Genomic DNA, 21,869 nt, shown 5'->3' with positions numbered 1-21,869 from the left:
GGGGCTGAGGTGAGGGAGCCCGCTCTACCACTGCCAGTGATCTGACAAGAAGTCCAGGTTCCAGCTGCATAAGGCAGGGTGAAGTCTTGAGATCTTTGACCATTTTGTCGAGCCTGGAGGGAATTACTGTGAGTCCTGAAGTGTAGTCCAAGAACAACATCTGAAGAACCCTTCTTCAGATGTGTAAGGACAGTGTGTAGAGCTGTGGCTACTGCGTCAGTTGCTTGGTTGTGTCGGTAGGTGAATTGTAGGGGTCCAGTGTGGGTGGTAGCAAGCTGCAGATGTAGTCCTTGACCAGCCTCTCAAAGCATTTGCTTATTATTGAGGTGAGTGTGGCAGGGTGCCAGTCGTTTAGACATGTTACCTTATCTGTTTCTGAAGTGTTAGCAACAGTCAGCTTTTATAATATTGAGCCTGTAGATTGAAGGTGAACAGCTAGCAAAAGAGCAAAGTGATCATATCCATTTTCTGATATTTACTTGCACAGGTACAACACAAATTTCCTGATTAAAATCTGCAAAAATATTCCATATTGATCGTTCCCCGAGTTATTGCCATGAGACAGCATTATGGTCCATTAATTTGGAAATATTTTGATTGTTTTCAATTTTAACATCAATGTGATTCAGTGTACAGCCATGAGCTTTTTATATGTTCTAAATTTGTGCTTAAATATTGCAGGTACTTGAAATCTAAATTTTAAAATAAAATATGTTAGAAATACTCAGCAGGTCTACACAGAAACAGTTTAATGATTTTCCATCAATACTTAAAACATTCAGAGAAAGATGAGAGGGAAGGAAAGAACTAAAAGGAAGTAGAAAAAATGCAAAAACTGGATACAGAATTTGAAATAAAATTGATAGCAATTCTGTTTATTTGACATAGTTCAACTTGGTATTGAAACTGAAAAACTGGAAGATGAAGTGCTGTACCTCGGGCTTATTAAGACATCGTTGGAGTAGTGTAAGATGCCAAGGACAAATCAGCTGGAATGAAATGAAGGATTACAGTTACAGGAGACCTGAAGCTTGTCAGTAAATTAAATGAAAGCCTTTTGTAGGATGCCAGTGTTAAGTTAATGAATATAATTAGATCAAGTGGGATTGGGCTAATATACTGGTGTAGTGTAAGAACTGGTTAAAAGACAGAAAAGAGGAGTGAATGGGTCATTTTGAGCAGGGTGCCTGTGGGCAGTGGGAATCAGTAGAGATAAATTTAAGTACCTCCTGCCCCTTCTATATTCCACAGGGATCATTCTTAGATGAGGCAGTTTCATGTGTGTTATGCCATAGATAATGCCATGTGCATTTCTGGCATTATCTATTGCATCCAGTGCTCCCGCTGCAACCTTTTATACATCTGTGAAGCCAGATGTAGACTGGATCACCACATCATAAGCTCCATCTGCTGTGGCCGTCGGGATCTCCTGGGTGCCAGTCATTTTAATTTCCCTTCCAGTTCCTGTTCACACTGACGTTTTTTTTTCTACTGCTAAATTGAGACTAAATGCAAATCAGAGGAACATTACCTCATTCTGCCAGGGTAGTCTGCAACTTGTGGCATCAACCTTTAATACTTCCAGTTGGGTCTTATCACCTCACAGCTTTTCTCACACACCCTCTCTTCATCTGTCCATCATCCACATAATGCTCAAACTGTTTCCTTGCCCCCCTTTTTATTCCATGCTCCATTGTCCTCTCTTATTAGATTCCATCATTTTCAGCCCTTTGCTACTTCCACCTATCACCTCAGAGCTCTGATTTCATTCCCACTCTCCCAACCATCACATTGTCCCCTCTTCTGCCTATAACCACTCATATGGCTCCAGCTCTCGCCTGTCTGCTCTTGCTCCACTTTCATATTGACTATTTCCCCTCTCTCAGTCCAGATGAAAAGTCTCGACCGTAACACCTGTTCATTTCCTTTTGTAGGTGCTGCCTGATTTGCTGTGTTCTTCCAGCATCTGCAATCTGTTGTCGCCTCAGTTTCCAACTTTAACTGTACGACTTGCTTCAATTATATGGAATAATATGAAGCCTTATAACTTGTAAATGTGTCCAGTTGGGAAATTATTGTCTGTTCAGAGTCTGACTTCCCGCACTTTTATGTACAATAATTTGCAGATTGAAGCAACATGAGTTTTTCACCTCATTCCATTCCCTCCCCTGCCGTAGTCCAAAATTGGTGTCTTTGATCCATCACTTTTATTTGGCATCTTCATTATCATAGCTTTTAAGGGTATTAATATTAATGTACATCTAACATCCTTGTTTATCTGAGTGGTTAACATATAGTTAAAATAATTTGTAATGATAGATGTATCTAAAGGAAGAGCAGTTCAGAAGTATGGTGTGCTTGTTCAGTCAAGCCACACAGGAATTTGAATGGCAGTGGTCAGTAAATTTCTCAGTTAAGAAAGACATGCATTTTTCTAGAGAAAATTCTTTGGTGGCAAAATGAAACTGGTGTTTTAATGAAAAATATAGACAATAGAAAATATTATTTAATTTGAATAAAATGCATATATAGGAATCTGAAATAAAATCAAATGCTCAAAACACAGGAGGTCAAGCCAGAGATGTCAACTGCAAAAGGATGATGTTATAAGAGACAAAATACAGTCTGAATTACGCCCACTTCAGTTCAAATTGTGATAACAAGCATACACACCAGCTTTTTTCCTACTCTCCTTTTGCCACACCAAGAAATGCCATTGCATCTCTGAATACTTCCACGGGATTTTAAATATCCAGCATAAAACATAGATAATGCTTTGTATAACTTCTTAAAATCTTCTGTAATGTTCAGCAAAGGTTTTTATCTTCTTGGCCATTGAACATTTTTGAGCACAGGATTGAAATCTGATGCGAAGCAGAATAGACTTCTGACATTGACTCAATTGGTATTTTCTTTTGATAAAGGAGGATGTAGATAAATAGTTGATTTGAAGGACATTGATCATTATCCCTTCCCTCTTTTTGTAGTCGAGGACAGTTGTTCAAATGGAACATTAGAATCCATGCTTTTTCTTACAGTGTTCACACCTTGCACCCTTTGATTTGTATAACCAGAATTTTCAAACAAAATTATTCTTCTTTATTACTGCTAGCCATTGTATTTGAATCCCTGTTTACAGGAAAATTACCTGCAGCTTTCCAAGACGGTGTCTTGATCTACGAAATCAGCAGTAGCTGTTTGACCTGATGAGTTTCTAGAGTAGTTTTCTTTTTACTTACGCTGGTGTCTTTTTTTTACCATTGCAAGCCTTGCTGGACATTAAGAACTTAAAGTACTGCAAGTCTGCCTCATCAGTAAGATGCTTGTTGGCAGAAAAACTGAAGAAGTTGGATTTGATGCATTTCATGCTGCTGCCTGTATCAGAAAGATGTCAGAGTGGGTGCATGAAAGAGGTGTGGATTCTAACTGTAGGTGATTGTCTTGGTTGCTTTTCTTGTGATCACAAAACCCTTTTCGACATTGTTGATGTGGAAGGCTGAAATCCAATTCACTGCTTTATTGGCAAATACAGGGCCTTGGTTGTAACGAGATCTAGGCCTCAAGCCACAGTCTCGCCTGCATGCAGTTGCTCAGGAGAGAGGGTCAGAGTCGGTGTGCTCCACCAGAATGCCAGAGGTGGTGTGGCACGATGTACGTACTGGAGTTGGTGCTGTCTTCTAGTGTTCACTTGGCAGAAGACAAGATGTATTGTCTTTGACTGTAAAATGTTGCAACATTCAAGTACTTAGGGACTTGGACTAAAAATTTTTTTTTGTGTGTGACTATATTTTACTGCTGTGTTATATGTTGTTTGTGTGCCTTGCGCTCTGTATGACTATCAGTACTGTTTTGCACCTTGGCTCTGGAGTAATGCTGTTTCACTTGGCTGTATTTATAGGTATTCTTGTATGGTTGAATTTCAATTAAATCTGACAGATTTAGTCTGAGGAGAACAAGACCAATTGATCCATTCTGTTTTTGAAGATAACCAGAGAAGATTGTGTGATTGCTGGTGCCCTTATTTGGGGGAATGTTGAGAGAGATACCTATGCAGTCTCTAGAATTGGATGCTCAATTTAATGTGGCTCATTTGTATCTACAGCTGTAAAATTGAAAAATATCTTGTGTGATTTTTAATTAAGTATTGAAACTTCATTTTTGCAGAATAGTTGTTAATGTAACAGGAAAATATCTTGTATATGACAACCATTTGGTGAATGTATTGTTGAAAGGTGGTATTTTGCAGTAGTAATACCTGCATTATTGAGCAATGTAATTGCAATTCTATTCATGTAACTTGGCGGGCTCAGTGTAGCTATTTTCCAATTTTAATGTTTAGAATATCAGCTAAAACTTATCTTAAAGCAGTAATTGAAAGGGTGGAGTTAACTGGTGTAATGCCCTGCTTCATATTTCTACTGTTATGCTGTAGTTATTTCATTTAGCAGTTCTGTAAGAGCAGTCTGTTCTGTTTTCAGCTTGTTTGGGTTATTGAAAATAATAGATGAGGAGAAATGTGTGCCATCCACTTAGGATAGTTGAATTAAGGGGAGGTCTCTTTGGTGAGGGTTGGGCCTGGGGCTTTTGTTCGAGTGGAGTTGGGGGGGGGGGGGGAGGATACAGGAGAGAAGAGGTCATAGGGTTCGGCCCAGTGCAGGACCATAATTCGACGAAACCAGGGGCAAGGTCGATCGGGGGTCGGTGACTATGGAGAACTTTTTGACTTTCATTAAAATCGGCCATTTTCTCTTTTTAAAAAAAAATTCTTCTTTTTAACTAACCCTTTAGTCAAATTAAGATTCATAAATATAATCTTTTAATTGTATGTTGTGTACGATCTGTTATTTCATGGCACTAATTTGCATCAAGAGAGCAAATAACAGAGCATCCACACAAACAGCGGTTTGGGGTGGGAGAGTGCCTCAATCTCGTGAGTTTGGCAAGGCCAGAGGTTGCCTTCCCTTGACTTGCGCAGCCAAGAAAACCAGGGGATTTCAGTTGCTTTGCAGAAGTTTAATGGAGCAGATTGACCTGTCATCTCAGTCCAGAAATGGTGTTAAAATTGTTGTGTGCACCATTTAGCTGAAGTAGAGTAACATTCTGTCCATTTTGGTATGGATCTCAACTTAATATATCTTAGAGTTTAAGTATCTACAGGTCCAATTTAATGTAAGCCCAGAGCAATCTCAGCCAAGCTCCGTTTAATGTTTCCATGGAACCAAATAGTCCACACAACAGACAGAATGTTGTTGATCTGAGTTGACAGAGATCATTTATATGGAGAAAATCTTCACAGTGGTAGAGAATTCTCTTGAGCTTCACCTAAAACACATTTTCAGGTACAGGACTTTTATTTGTGATTTGACATCATCTTCCTGGCTGAGTTACTCTTGGCAATTGATGCCAAGATATTTGTATGTCTAATTTCAGTTCCTCACTGCTTGCTCTCAGAAAAATGAAATGTGTAGACCAAGAAATTTCTTGGTTTGAAATATTGCAAACATTTTAACGATGTGCATATTAAAATCTGATCAGTTTTTGCTTTGGAATACAGTGAATTAGACACAAATTTTCTGGTTAAAGTAATGAATCGGTTTTGTAAGCATTTTTGTAACAAACATCTGTAACTGAGGAGATTCTGAATATGACAAAAGCTAATTTAATAGCTTCATAAGTAAAATATGATTGATCACTGTTCTGTAATAAATAACTGGATGTTAATCCACGTCATGTAAGCTTGACCAGAATCTTGATTAAATCCTAATACAATGTTGAAATCTGCCAGATTGGGTTCTTTTTTGTGTGTAGCTTTTGGCAAATATTGTTTTCACGATAGAATATGAAACAGTGTTTGGAATTGAGCTGAACAGATGATAAGATTAAATGACAAATATCACTTTCAATTTTCTGTGAATGGAATGGATTCTGATTTTTTTTAAATTAGACTAACGGTGTGAAGTTGCTGTTCCCTTCTATTGATGTCACAGGTGCAAATAAACACTTAAGAAGGTTTTAAGAAAATTAAGAAATGATGATTAATCAGATTACTTTTAGCTATATGTCCAAAGCCAATCCTTTTGCTATTTTCATGAGCAAGTGGAAAGACTGGGGCAGTATGCTGCTGGAACAAGTACTATCGTATGAAAGTTGATAATTTAATACAGTGGAGTTAGATCAAAGGGGGTCTGACCTCAAACAGCAGATCCAAGTGTGCCACCTTGTTCACTCGATTTGATCAACACTTGTTGAATTTATCTAGATCTGGCTGCTCTGATTGAGATTGAGTTTATTATGTCATATCCATTTATAAGGCTGATGTAGATTTGTGGAACAAATCAGAGGGGCGATACTGAAGTTTTTTTTTAACAAATGGGATTACTTCATAGAAACATAGAAAATAGGTGCAGGAGTAGGCCATTTGGCCCTGCAAGCCTAAACTGCCATTCAGTATGATCATGGCTGATCATCCAACTCAGAACCCTGTACCTGCTTTCTCTCCATACCCCCAATCCCTTTAGCCACAAGGGCCATATCTAACTTCCTCTTAAATATAGCCAGTGAACTGGCCTCAACTGTTTCCTGTGGCAGAGAATTCCACAGATTCACCACTCTCTGTGTGAAGAAGTTTTTCCTCATCTCGGTCCTAAAAGGCTTCCCCTTTATCCTTAAACTGTGACCCCTAGTTCTGGACTTCCCCAACATTGGAAGCAATTCTCCTGCATCTAGCCTATCCAATCCCTTTAGAATTTTATACGTTTCAATAAGATCCCCCCTCAATCTTCTAAATTCCAGTGAGTATAAGCCTAGTTGATCCAGTCTTTCTTCATATGAAAGTCCTGCCATCCCAGGAGTCAATCTGTCAAACTTCAGAGCTTTATTGAGGCACAATTCGTTCTGTTAGGCGTTTAGCTGGTTTTTGAAAAAACAAAAGTAGAAAAATGTTCTCTGGATCAAACAATGTAGCTTTCTAATGGGAAAAAGCTAGCTAGGTACATTGTTTATTTTAGGAAGGATTAACCAAGAAAGGAAGACAAAGGCTTGTGTCTATTTTAGATAGAAACATAGAAAACCTACAGCACAATATAGGCTGTATCATCTTATACACCTCTATCAGGTCACCTCTCATTCTCCGTCACTCTACAAAAGGCTGAGTTCACTCAACCTATTCTCATAGGGCATGCTCCCCAATCCAGGTTCCTCTGCACCCTTTCTATGGTTTTCGCATCCTTCGTGTAGTGAAGTGAGCAGAACTGAGCACAGTACTCCAAGTGGGGTCTGACCAGGGTCTTATATAACTGCAACATTACCTCTTAGCTCCTAAACTCAATCCCAAGATTGAACAATGCACCGTATGCCTTCTTAACCAGAGTCAACCTGTGCAGCAGCTTTGAGTGTCCCATGGACTCGGACCCCAAGATCCCTCTGATTCTCCAGACTGTCAAGAATGTTACCATTAATATTATATTCTGCCATCATATTGACCTACCAAAATGAACCACCTCACACTTGTTTGGGTTCAACTCCATCTGCCAGTTCTTAGCCCAGATTTGCATTCTATCAATGTGCCACTGTAACCTTTGACAGTCCTCCACACTATCCACAACACCCTAATAGAACATAGAATAGTACAGCACAGCACAGGCCCTTCGGTTCACAAACCCTGCCTCCCATATAACCTCCCACCTTAAATTCCTCCATATACCTGTCTAGTAGTCTCTTAAATTTCGCTAGTGTATCTGCCTCCACCACTGACTCAGGCAGTGCATTCCACGCTCCAACCACTCTCTGAGTACCAAACTTTCCTCTAATATCCCCCTTGAACTTCCTACCCCTTACCTTAAAGCCGTGTCCTCTTGTATTGAGCAGTGGTGCCGTGGGGAAGAGGCACTGGCTGTCCACCCTATCTATTCCTCTTAATATCTTGTATACCTCTGTCATGTCTCATCTCATCCTCCTTCTCTCCGAAGAGTAAAGCCCTAGCTCCCTTAATCTCTGATCATAATGCATACAGGTGGCCCCTGTTTTTCGAATGTTCACTTTACAACACCTCACTGTTACAAAAAAAGGCAGCGTGTGCCCCAAGCAGCCAAGCTCCTCCCCCGGAATTGCATTCTAGCTGCCAATGCTTAAACACGTGCAGTCCTGAGATACCCTGCAGGTCCTGTTTTTCAACTTTGCACCTAACTCCCTAAGCTCTCTTTGCAGGACCTCCTCCTTCTTCCTATCCACGTCATTGGTCCCTACATGGACCTCGGCATCTGGCTGCTCACCTTCCCTCTTGAGAATACTGCGAACTTGATCTGAGATATCACGGGCTCTAGCACCAGGGAGGCAACAGACTATCCGGGATTCTTGATCTCTCCCACAGAACCCCTTATCTGTCCCCCTAACTATCAAATCCCCTATCACTACTGCTCTCCTCTTTTCCCTCCTTCTCTTCTGAGCTGAGGGTCCAGTCTCAGTGCCAGAGATGTGATCACTGCAACTTGTTCCTGGTAGGTCGTCCCCAACAATATCCAAAATGGTATACTTATTATTGATGGGATCAGCCACAGGGGTGCTCTACTCATTCTGTCTTTTCCCCTGAAACTCCTGTCTATTTTTGCTTCTGCCTCCCAAATGATCCGAAATTCATCCAGCTCCAGTTCCCTAACTTGATTTGTCAGGAGCTGCAGCTGGATGCACTGCACTCGACTCCCCTAACTGCTGCCTCCATTACCTGCTTCTAAGTTAATTAGATTAATTAAAAGATCTTACCCGGCCTTACTTCACTGGGAGCAAGCTCGTCCTCAGCCTCTGCTCACTGAAGCCCCTCCAGCCACAGCCTTCCTACTCTGTCTCCCACTACTTCATCGCCCGCTCTGTTAATCTGCTCGCTTTTTAAACTCTCCTGCTGTTCTCACAGGCCGATCTTCACACACTTGCACAATCGTGCCCCTCTCAAACTGCCGAAAAATTACCTTTGTGTCATCAGCAAATTTACTACCCCATCCCTCCACTTCCTCATCCAGGTAATTTATAAAAATCACGAAGGGAAGTGGTCCCAGAACATATTGTTGAGGCACTCCACTGGTCACCGGCCTCCATGTCGAATATGACCTGTCTACAACCAATCTGCCTTTTGTGGACAAGCCAGTTCTGGATTCACAAAGCAATGTTCCCCTGGATCCCCCCTCCTTACTTTCTCAATAAGCCTTGCATGGGGTACCTTATCAAATGTCTTGCTGAAATCCATATATATGACACCTACTGCTGTACTTTTTGCAATCTGCTTAGTCACATCCTCAAAAAATTCATTTAGGCTCGTAAGGCATGACCTGCCTATGATAAACCCATGTTGACAATTCCTAATTATATTATGCCTTATGGACAAGGCAGGGACTGGGTATTGATAGTGAATGATCAGCCATGATCTCAGAATGGCGGTGCAGACTCGAGGGGCCGAATGGTCTACTTCTGCACCTAATGTCTATTGTCTATTGCCTCTCCAAATGCTCATAAATCCTGCCCCTCAGGATCTTTTCCATCAACTTACCAACTACTGAAATAAGGCTCACTGGTCTATAATTTCCCGGGCTATCTCTACTCCTTCCCTTGAATAAGGGAACAACATCTCCAACCCTCCAATCCTTTGGAACCTCTCTTGTCCCCGTTGATGATGCAGAGATCATCGCCAGAGGCTCAGAAATCATCTCCCTCGCCTCCCACATTAGCCTTGGGGTACATCTCGTCCGGTTCTGGTGACTTATCCAACTTGATGCTTTCTAAAAGCTCCAGCACATCCTCTTCCTTTTTTGATACTCTGTTAAAACAAACACTCAAAGTAGCTGCCTCAAAATTTTGTTCTGCCTATTCTCACCCCTCTTTAAAAAAAGAACCTCTGTTTTAAAATCTAATGAATTTAAGACATTGTCAAGGATATATTGCAACAAAAGACTAAACCCTGGGTTTGTAAGTGTGTCTTCAAAGAACTCAACCACTTCATTCTTTGTACTGTTCTTCAGATATATTTTAAGATTTGGCAGACTATCTTGCTTTCAAATAAATTTTGAATCTCAGAATTGGCTCCATGTTTAGTGTTTTGTTTGTGGCCAATGCCAAATTTGTAGGTGACCAGATAATATCTGAAAACCTCCCAAGTTGGCAGAATCTAATTTAGTAGTAATTTCAGAGTTTTAGGATACTTAACTTGACAGCAATCTCATGATATATTCAGATAACAGGTACAAATGCTCTTTCACGTTGCAATAATTGTGCATTACATATTCTTCAAATTGTTGTAAGTATGCATGAAATAATGGGAATGGATACACTTCCTTTTACCAGGTGTAATCATTTTGGTTTTTTTCAAGAATATTTGGATGTTTGTTTTTGGAGCATGCACGTACTGAAAATTTCAATCCTATTTGCATGGTTTGCTGTTTCAGTCCTCCCTAATTCCTAAAAAGATACAGTGAATTCTGGTTAATTGGGTCATCTGTTAATCAACCAGCTGCTTATTTTGGTACACTCTAAATGATCAAATATTAATCAAGAACAGAGCTGGGATTCCCTTTGTTTATTTGGGACATTATGCTGCTTAATTGGGACACAAGACAGTCGCTAATCAATTTTGAATTATTGTCAGTCACGCTGTCTTGTTTGGCCGTTTACAGAAACTACACCTTGCTTAGAGCGACCAGTTTCTAAATTTCTGTGCTGATTATGTTCATTTGCAGTCAATCAAAAGAATATGGCAACATACACTGCATGAATTCCTCTACCAATTATTATTAGGAAATGATATACAGTTTTATAGTAAAGTAGTGGTATTAATTGTGTTTTAATTTGTTTTGTATTTCATTTAAATACATAATTTGTTACGTAGTTAATTGATAATTTGTCTTTTTTTTAACTTTTTAACTATTTCAATGAAACTTCTGCTAATTGGGGCAACTGCTTACTTGTGTCAATGTTCTGGTTCCTGTCTGTCTCAATTAACAGGAATCCATTGTACTTGAGTCTGTAGCCCGAATATACCCCTAAAATTATCATGTTGACAAGCGGTGCCAAGTTGTATCGGCCCTTGGACAACATCAGTGGCGTGGAGAAGGGAGACTCTCTGCGTGGGCATCGCTGGTCTTCCATACAACCTCGCCCAGGCCTGCACCTGGAAACCTTCCAGGCACAGATCCATGGTCTCTGACACTAATGGATATCACCATTATCATGTTGAGGAATGGCTCTATTAATGTACAACTAACCAAAAGATTAAGAGACAACACAGACCTGTCCTGAACTGGCTGGGATGCAATGTGGGGACATTCTTTGTCTTACTCAAAGTTATTTCAATGGGACTGAATCAGAATTTCAGATCAAGATGTGTACAGGTTTTATTTCTTGAAGACTGGGCTTTCTTTTAGTTAATCCATAATATCACAACTCCACAATGAAAGTTAAATCCAGTTTTGCCTGATTCCCATAATGTTTTTTAACCCTTGCAGTTTCTTAACTCCACCCACAAGGATTCAACATTCTCTGACCTCATGTCACCTCTTTCTAAAGATGTAATTCCATCTCTTACCATCAGAGCCATGCCAGCACCTATGCCATCCTGCCTGTCCTTTTGATACATATTATACCCTTTGATGTTAAGCTCCCAACTGTGGCTGCCTTTCAGCTATGACTCAGTACTGCCCACAACGTCATGCTGACCAATTTCTAATTGCACCACGAGTTTGTCCACCTTTGGCATTCCAAATGAGCACAATTGGCATTTCGAATGCTACACTTATTGAAATATAGTTCCTTCAGTCCTGTATTCTTCACCCTTTTGGATTTTGCCTTTGTGATACAAGACCTCAACAGCAGAACAGGCGGACGAAGTTACTTTGAACTCCCGACGCAGACTGGGAGACAGTTTCGCTGAACACCTACGCTCGGTCCGCCAGAGAAGGCAGGATCTCCCAGTGGCCACACATTTTAATTCCACATTCTATTCCCATTCTGATATGTCTATCCATGGCCTCCTCTACTGTCAAAATGAATCCAAATTCAGGTTGGAGGAACAACACCTTATATACCAGCTGGGTAGCCTCCAACCTGATGACTTCTCTAACTTCCATTAATGCCCCTCCTCCCCTTACCCCACCCCTGACATATTTAGTTGTTGGGTTTTTTTTCTCTCTCTCTGCCCATCACTCTGCCTGTTTTCCAGCTCTGTCTCACTTTCGCCAATCACCTTTCCAGTTCTTAGCGTCATCCCACCTCCTCTGGTCTTCTCCTATCATTTCGCATTTCCCCCTCCCCCCACTACTTTCAAATCTCTTATTATCTTTCAGTTAGTCCTGACGAAGGGTCTCGGCCCGAAACGCCGACAGTGCTTCTCCTTATAGATGCTGCCTGGCCTGCTGTGTTCCATCAGTATTTTGTGTGTGTTACTTTGAATTCAATGTCTGTGAAGGTGGATAAAGGCTGCAACAAATCCATCAGCTCCAATTGTCGTGGTTCCCATGCCATTAGAATCAGTTGGTTGATTTGTGAAGTATCGTGTGCTTTGAGTGCAACATCAAGTACACTTTAAACAAATACACACACAGGCCATCATCCTCGACCTTGAGGGATAGCCACGACGATGATGACAATTTAACCCTTTGCTCTGTCTGCATTTGTACCTAATTGTTGGCTTGTCCTTCCTTATATTTATGTTACACCCATCATCTATTTGTAAACCTGCTGGTTCATCCGCAGCTGTATCATCCTCGATCCCATCCACCTGCCATATTAGTTTAAACCATTCCCAACAGCTCTAGTAAACCTGGCTGCAAAAATATTGGTCCCCCTTGGATTCAAGTGCAACCCATCCTATTCACACAGGTCACGCCTGCCTCAGAAGATGTCCCAATGATCTGGAAATCGGAATCCCTGCTCCTTGCTCCAATTCTTCAGCCACACATTTATCTGCCACTTCATTCTATTCCTATCTTCACTGTCACATGGTACAGGTAGTAATCCCAAGAATTCTACCCTTGAGGTCCTACTTTTCAGCTTCCTTCCTAAATCCCTATATCCAGTTTTCAGGGCTTCCTCCCTTTTTCTACCTATGTCATTGCTGCCAATATGTACCACGACTTCTGGCTGCTCACCCTCCCTTTTCAGGATATTGTGGACATGTTCAGAAACATGCTGGACCCGGGCACCTGCGAGGCAAATTACCATCTGTGTCCAAAGAACCATCTGTCTGTCCCCCTAACTATCGTGTCCCCTATTATTGGTGCTCTTCAGTTCCCTACCCTTCTGAGCCACAGGGTCAGACAGTGGAAGAGGAATGGCCGCTGTTGCTTCCCCCAGGTAGGTCCCCCTCCCCACTAATGGTACTCAAAATGCAGTACTTATTGTTGAGGGGTGTGGCCACAGGGGTACTCTCCACTATATGACGTTTTCCCTTCCCTCTCCTGACAGTCAGCCATTTATCTGTCTCCTGTAGCCTACCGCCTTGTAACTTATGTATCACCTCTTCCCTTACCCTAACAAGCCAAAGATAATTGAGCTGCATCTCCAGTTCCTTGACACAGTCTCCAAGGAGCTGCATCTCGATCTACCTCATGCAGATGTGGCCATTGGAGAGGGTGGTAGTCTCCTAGAAATCCCACATCTGAGACCCAGAACAGAACACTGGCTCTGTGGACATACCCCCAATTCCCTCAAAAGTTAAATGAGAAAAAATATATAAGGAGTGAGTTTATTTACTTACTTTGCCTCTGCCTGTTCTCATGGAAGCCTTGCCCCTCTGACTTAGACTGCTCACTAGATGGTACCACTCTTTTATGGAGACTTGAGTTTTTAAAACTCTTGACTGCACTTGCGCAGGAACACTTCTACTCTGTGTAGTACTCCAATCAAAGCCAGGAATACTGGATAATTGCATAAGTTACTCCAAGTTTTAATAAAGAGTGGAGGTAAAAAAACAGGAAATTATAGGCCAGTTAACTTGACTTCAGTGGTTGGTAAGATGTTGGAGTCCATCAATAAGGATGAGGTGTTGAGGTACTTGGAGGCACATATTTAAATAGGCCGGAATCAACATGTTTTCCTTCAAGGGAAATCTTGCCTGATGAATCTGTTGGAAATCTTTAACGTTAAGAAGTAGGGAGTCTGCAGAAGGACAAATTAGATTGGACAAAGAGGTGGCAGCTAGGATACAGTGTAGCGAAGTATGTGATCCGAGGAATAAAGGCAAAGACTATTTTCAAACGGAGCAAATTTAAAAGTCACAGCTGCAAAGCAACTTGGGAGTTCTTGTGCTTTATTCCCTAAAGGTCCACTTGCAGTTTGATTTATTGATAAGGAAGGTAAAATGCAATGTTAGCATTTATTTTGAGAGGACTAGAATATAAAAGTAAGGATATAATGTAATGCTGAGACTTGATAAGGCATTGGTCAGACCATATTTGGAGTATTGATGGTGACTTTATTCACACAGTGAAGCTTTGGGGGAGAGAGAGTGTTCAAGAGAATTTCTCTCTGCTGACATGACTGTTATAATTGCCTATTTAAACATCTTGAATATGGTCAGCTAAATTTACACAATTACATACTGTATTTACAATGGTAGCACATTCTATCACATTGGATTCCTGTTAATCAGGGCAACAGCTTATTTGGGACAAGTCTTAAAAAAACAAAAACTGATCAACAAAATAGCCAGGATTCCCTTAAATTCCATAAACCTTAGCTTTTTGGGGCAGCCATTGACTTGGGCCAAAATGTATTGATCCTGATGTGTCCTGATTGTCTGGAATCACTGTATTTAAATGTAGATACTTAATGTTGTTGGAGCCTGTTCCTTTGCCATTAAATAGAAAATGATTGAACTTTTGTGCTCTTCATGATATTGCTGAACAGAGTAATTTTCTATTTTCTAGGTAATATATATTTCCAGTTACATTAAGCTCAGCGTTTAGCAGCTGCACCTTTGCAGTTTTACAAAATGAGAGTGAATGCTGCTTTAAGGGGTGTTCAATAGAACTGAATTATATTCATTGAGTGCTTGATAAAGGACATTATTTAATTTTAGGAGATCGTCAGTGTTTTATCACTTGGGAGCTATTATTTAAAAAGTTTAAATCCTTGGAAACTGTCCCATTATTTGTGTTCATTTTGTCCATTCCACCAAATAACTGTGTCCCAGGAGCTCCCGCCCAAAAAAAACCTAAAATTGTAACTGCTAATTAATCCTCATGAATATGCAAATGAATGTGTTTCAAGTGTTGAACCCAGGTGAATGGTGGTGAAGTTGAAATATGTACTCCCTGAAGTATCTGCTAACAGATGTTGCTTTTAGTAGACTTTGTAAAATGTTATGAATAAATTTGAACTTGAATAAATATGAGGAACATGAGTGAGGGTAAGCTATTCGATCCATTAAACCTGCTCTGTCATTCAGTAAGATCATGCCCGAGCTGCCATCCGTGTACTCCTTAATTCCTTTGTTATTCAGAGTTATCAGTTTCTATTTTGAATATATGTGATGATTCAGTGTTTACATCCTCTAGATTCAAGAGTTCCAAGGATTATTCACCATCAACACCTAGAAGTTACTCCTCTTTTTAATCCCAAATAGTCTACTCTTCAGTAAGACACTAACTCTTGTTCCTAGACACTGGAAGCACCTTCCGTGTTTTTCTTAAAGTCTTTAAAAATGGATTATCTCATGTTTGATATCGTTTAAAAATCACCTTTAAACCAAGAGGAAGAAACATATTGGAAGTAAGTACTTTGAGGTCTCTTACGTGAAAGTGTATCAGTTAGCAGCTGTAGAGTACAGCACTTTGGGCTAATGTTGGCTCATACTGGAGTCATGTAAGTATAATTTTCTGAATTCACTCCTTCCCTAGTCAGGTCACTTCAACAGCAAATATTTAACCAATTCTCTTATAATGTTCTTCACTTCTTTAAGAGTTTAAAGTTCACAAGTGACTAATTTTCACCACAGACGCCCAATCCCTTTTCAACCTTCTTGCATACTTAGCCAGTCCGAGGGTCATTTGAGTTTTTCTTGAACAGGGACCCATCCAGAGTCACTTCATCTTTTTTTAACTTGTTCTCACATTTAACAATTTATCATTTGACTCCACTTTTTGCTTCAAATAAATGATCTATGATTGGAAACCTGTTCTGCCTTTTTTTGTGAAATGATGTGGATTATTATTTATTCTGGTGCTCCTCTAATCCATCCTTTGTCCCTAATACTTCATTGTAATACACCGAAGATATGATTGTTGCCACTTCATGTTCTTGCACAGGATAGGTTTTTAACATTTTTGTTGCCAGTTTTGATCCTTTGACTTTCAAATAGTCCCTCTACAAATTTTTCCTTTGTTTGATTTGTCTTATCTCCATTTAAGGATTAAATTACTAACTAGAATCCACTATAGTTCTAAATGTTCTTCTAAGTTCCTTGCTTATATTTCTACACCCCATGTGTCCTGTCCATTCCTTTTTTCGTTTTCCTCTGTTGTGTCTTCCTCTCAGCACATGTTGATAGATCTGTTCCACATCTGGCTGACATGTCACCCACATAAGCTTCCACATGTGACAGACTATTCCATCATTTCCAACATGGTGTCACCACCAGATGTTTTCCCATCTCATCTTCTGTCACTCCTTTCCTTTAGCTATTCAGCACTCAAAGGCACTTTCCAGGTGGAATGGGAATTTACCTGTTGCCTATCCATGTCATAGCCATAGAATACTACAGCACAGAAACAAGCCCTTCAGCCAATTGAGTCTGTTCCAAACAATTAATTAACCTAGTCCCATCAACCTGCACCCAGACCATAGCCCTTCATATCCCTCCCGTCCATTTACCTATCCAAATTTCTCTTAAATGTTGAAATCAAATCCACATCATCATTTGTGTGGGCAGCTTGCTCCATACTTTCATAGCCCTCTGGGTCATTTCCTCTTAAACATTTCACCTTTCATGCTTCACCCTTAACTCATAACAATCTACTTCTCGTTTCACCCAACCTTAGTGGAAAAAATGTGCTTACATTTTACCTTATATATGCCTCTCATAATTTTGTATACCTCTATCAAAGTTTCCCTTATTCTCCAACTCCCCAGGGAATTAAGTCCTAACATATTCAACCTTTCTCGTAACTCAGGTCCTGAAGTCCTGGCAACATCCTTGTAAATTTGCACTCTTTCAACCTCATAGATATCTTTCCTATAGGAAGGTGACCAATACTGGACACAGTACTCCAAATTAGGCTTCACCAACACCTTGTACAACTTCAACATGACGTACTAACATCTGTATTCATTAATTTATGAAGACCAGTGTGTCAAAAGCTTTCTTTATGACCCTATCTACCTGTGACTCCATTGTCAAGGAATTATAGGGTCTCTCTGTTTAACTGCATTCCTCAGTGTCCTACTGCTCACCACGCAGGTCCTCCCAAAGTGCAACACCTCAGACTTGTCTGCATTAAATTCCATCTGCCATTTCTCAGCCCATTTTTCCAGCTGGACCAGATCCTGCTGAAAGCCTTGATAGCCTTCCTACTGTCCACTATGCCTCTAATTTTGGTGTTATATTCAAATGTGCTGATCCGATTTATTACAGTATCATTGAGATCAATTGATACATACAAATAACAACAATTGACCCAGCACTGATCCCTGCGGCACACCATTAGTCACAGGCCTCCAGTCAGGGGTAACCATCTACTCCCACTCTCTGGCTTCTTCCAAATAGCCAATATCTGATCCAATTTACTGCCTCATCCTGAATGCCAAGCAACAACCTTTTGACCAACCTTTCATGTGGAACTTTGTCAGTGCATTACGTCATATCTCCATTGAGATGATCTAATACAGTTCTGAAGCTTTTCAGAGGTTTCACAAGGCTGACCCCTGCTCCAACAGTTTTTGCCTTGCTTTTTCCATCATGCTGCCAATCTGATCACTTTATTGAGTCATTTACACTATTTTAACTAAACTTAATGCATGCACAAGGAAGAGAACTTCAGCCTCCACCATATCTCATTAGAGTTCTCCAGGCAATGCCATCATGCTTGTCTATCTGTATCCTTGTTGGTGTTTAATTGTACATGTCTGTCCTCTGTTTAAATATATTGAAAATACCTGTTTAATTTTACCATCTTCACCACTTTCTACTCTTCTAGTCCTCTTTTTTAAAATTGTTTTATGCATTTGGTATGTTGGACTGAAGTTATTCATCAGTTCAGACTTAGTCAAACCAAGTCTAACTTATTTATAGTCTGTGAGTGAGGCCTTGAATGCTTCTCATCTGTATTAATAATAGAGAAAAGGGCTTGTTTGAGGAGCTGACAGAGAGTGGAAAGTGAGAAACTTCTCCTGCAGGAAGAGATAATTAATAATGAGAGAGCACGTTTAAGATAGGGGTAGGGGATTCAGAGGGGTTTTTCATCCTGAGGTGGTTGAAATGTGGAACATGCTTCCTGAGTGGGCGGTGGAAGCAGGTCTTTTCACAGCATGTAAGTAAAATGTAGGTGTATGCTTGGAATGGTGTGAATGCTTAGAAATGTGATTAGTACAGGTGGGAACTTGTGCCCTGTATGGACACTAAAGTGTCTGTTTCTGTGTTGTGTGATTCTTAACTTCAATTCTATCCTTTGAATATTTTGAATGTACATCTTTATCAACAGATGGCAAATAATCTTTTGAAATGTATATTTAGAAAATATCCTAATGTTTTTTTTTCTTTCAAGCTGGGTTTACTTCAATCAATTATGTGAGTTTACTTCAATGTATGAAGTAGTTCTGCAACGTAACTCAGGTTTAGCTTCAGATTTGAGCTATGGAGTTTAAAAAACAAAGCAAATATATGGAAAAGCTTGCTGTATTAGGTTTAAGGACTTTGTCCCTCGAGGTTTTTCTTCTTCCCCATCTAAATGACAGTAGATAACCACGCTTTATGAAAGACAGAATCCAATTGTGTTTCTGTGCAGACTTATTTTGCCGATTAAGGAAAATGCTTTTTAATAGGATTAAATTATAGCATGTCTTTTCATAGTTTTAAAAAGATTTATTCCTCTTTCTCTTATCCCCACCTCCTTGAAATAAATATACCTGTTTCTGTGATGGCAGTATCTATTTGTGCTTTATTTATGTGGCCAGATGAGAGCAAAGCTAATGTGATTTGGCAGGATTGAAAGCCTGCTGATTTTCTTTCTTAGTACATTGCCAATTTCAGTTGCAAATCAAATGTGTTTTATTTTAAATATATCCGATTACCACAAATATTTTTGTGAGCAACATATTGACTTTTTGCTTATAGTTCACTAATAAAACACTCCACCTCCAGCTACAGATAATGAGCCCTGAAGAGATGTTCTCATTTTACACTGCACCTTTTACACTGCTTTGCATCTAACAAGAATAGTTGGCTCCTGAACAGCACGACTGTGACCGGCTCCCCAGGGAGTTAGCAGAATTTAATATTGCATCTGGAGGCATTTTAGGATTTTTTTTCCTGTGTTGCATGACAATTTTTAAAACCAGCCTCTCCTTATCACTAAAATAGCTACCCAGTAATGTTAAATAATTTTGAAGTCAGCTTCCTTGTATGCTTCTAAGTGATTGTGTCCAAGGTGTTTGTCTTCTGGGTCACACAAATTTATGTTTCCATTTGTGTATAAATGTATCTTTCAAAATGTAAAAGTGTCAGTGACACCACTGTAATAAAATATACTTTCCTGAGATGGCAGTAAAATCAACAATATCTGTCCATTGGCTCTGAATCAGCAGCATTTAATGTACATGAAATTATGGAAGTGAATTATTGAAATCCAGCAACATTCTGAGACCTCAGTCAGTCTGGATCGGGAGCAGCATCTCCAACACCATCACACTGAGCACGGGGGCCCCCCCAGGGCTGTGTGCTCAGTCCACTGCTGTTCACTCTGCTGACCCACAACTGCGCTTCAACATACAGATTGAACCACATCATCAAGTTCGCTGATGACACGACCGTGGTGGGTCTCATCAGCAGGAACGACGAGTCAGCTTACAGAGAGGAGGTGCAGAGCCAACAACCTGTCTCTGAGTGGTTGTTGACTTCAGGAGGGCACGGAGCAACCACTCCCCGCTGAACATCGACGGCTCCTCGGTAGAGATTGTTAAGAGCACCAAATTTCTTGGTGTTCACCTGGCAGAGAATCTCACCTGGTCCCTCAACACCAGCTCCATAGCAAAGAAAGCCCAGCAGCGTCTCTATTTTCTGCGAAAGTCCATCTCCCACCCCCCATCCTCATCACATTCTACAGGGGTTGTATTGAGAGCATCCTGAGCAGCTGCATCACTGCCTGTTTCGGAATTTGCACCATCTCAGATCGCAAGACCTTGCAGCGGATACTGAGGTCAGCTGAGAAGATCATCGGGATCTCTCTTCCCATCATTATGGAATTTACACTACATGCTGCATCAGCAAAGCAAACAGCATTATGAAGGCCCCCACGCACTCCTCATACAAACTCTTCTCCCTCCTGCCGTCTGGAAAAAGGCACCGAAGCATTTGGGCTCTCACGACCAGACTATGTAACAGTTTCTTCCCCCAAGCTATCAGACTCCTCAATACCCAGAGCCTGGACTGACACCTTACTGCCCTATTGTCTTGTTTATTATTTATTGTAATGCCTGCACTGTTTTGTGCAGTCCTGGGTAGGTCCGTAGTCTAGTGTAGTTTTTTTTCCTGTGTTTTTTTTACATAGTTCAGTCTAGTTTTTGTACTGTGTTATGAAACACCATGGTCCTGAAAAACATTGTCTCGTTTTTACTAAGTACTGTACCAGCAGTTATGGTCAAAATGACTATAAAAAGTGACTTGACTTGGATTCGGCTAATTTGTGATTTATAGGTGGGCATACCAGTCATAGAAGTTTACTGCACAGGGTACACTATCTGACCTGTCATTCTCAATCTGGTTTAAAATGAAAGAACAAGCTAATGGGAATGGTAAAGGAAAATAATAGGAGCAGGAAAAGGGTCAATTGGTTGTATGAATCTACAGTACCATTCAATAAGGGCATGATTGATAATTTTACAAGTGTCACTGAACTTATGGCGCCAACAGAGGATGCCCTCAACTCACTAACCCTAACTGTATGTCTTTAGAATGTAAGAGGAAACCAGAGTACACGGAAGAGACACTCAAAGTCATGGGGAGAATGTACAAACTCCTTACAGCAGCAGGAAGTGAACTATGATCCATGATTGTTGTGAAATGTTACTCTGACAGCTACACTATGTGCTGCATTTAGTTGGTAATAAACTACTCAAATTCTAAGATAACTTTGTATCTCATTCTTTATAGGATACACAGAAAGCCAAACAGTTCCTGCCATTCTTACAGAGAGCGGGTCGTTCAGAAGCTGTGGTTGAGTACGTTTTCAGTGGTTCCCGTCTAAAGCTCTACATGCCCAAAGAGACCTGTTTGATCACCTTTCTACTAGCAGGCAAGTGTTAAATGCTTAGCTTAAGCTGGTACAAGTAATTACACATCTATAGTGTGGAAGCAAGGTTGTGAGTGGTGATTTATTTGAAATACCTGCTTAGTTTGATAATAAATTGGCAATTCAGTTTTCACGTACTGCATAATCTGAAGTTGGACATCATGTGAAAAATGTTAACATTAAGGTGCTTGGATGAAATGAGTTGTGATGATTTGCATGTCATTTTGGCAATAATACAGATTACGTTGATTTTGAGAATAGGAGAAATGTCAAGGCATTCAGAAGCACATATGTACCAATGCCTCTAATCTCTTAATCAGCTGGATTGATGTTGCATAAATTCAAATGGATTCATGTACTAAGTGGCCTTTTGTACGATAGCTATTCTGT

The 21,869-nt window shown here is 40.3% G+C and overlaps 1 protein-coding gene across 1 annotated transcript in view; it reads left to right on the top strand.

Annotated features, from left to right (window-relative positions):
- Positions 1-21,869, top strand: part of snd1 (staphylococcal nuclease and tudor domain containing 1) — a 990,315-nt gene that overhangs the window by 333,880 nt on the left and 634,566 nt on the right. The window contains exon 15 of the mRNA XM_059987006.1: positions 21,341-21,482. Within this exon, the coding sequence (XP_059842989.1) occupies positions 21,341-21,482 (142 nt within the window). The remainder of the gene's footprint in view (positions 1-21,340; positions 21,483-21,869) is intronic.

The sequence above is a fragment of the Hypanus sabinus genome, chromosome 13 (genome assembly GCF_030144855.1).
Source record: "Hypanus sabinus isolate sHypSab1 chromosome 13, sHypSab1.hap1, whole genome shotgun sequence".
Lineage (NCBI taxonomy): Eukaryota > Metazoa > Chordata > Chondrichthyes > Myliobatiformes > Dasyatidae > Hypanus > Hypanus sabinus.
This window is presented reverse-complemented; position numbering and strand designations above follow the sequence as displayed.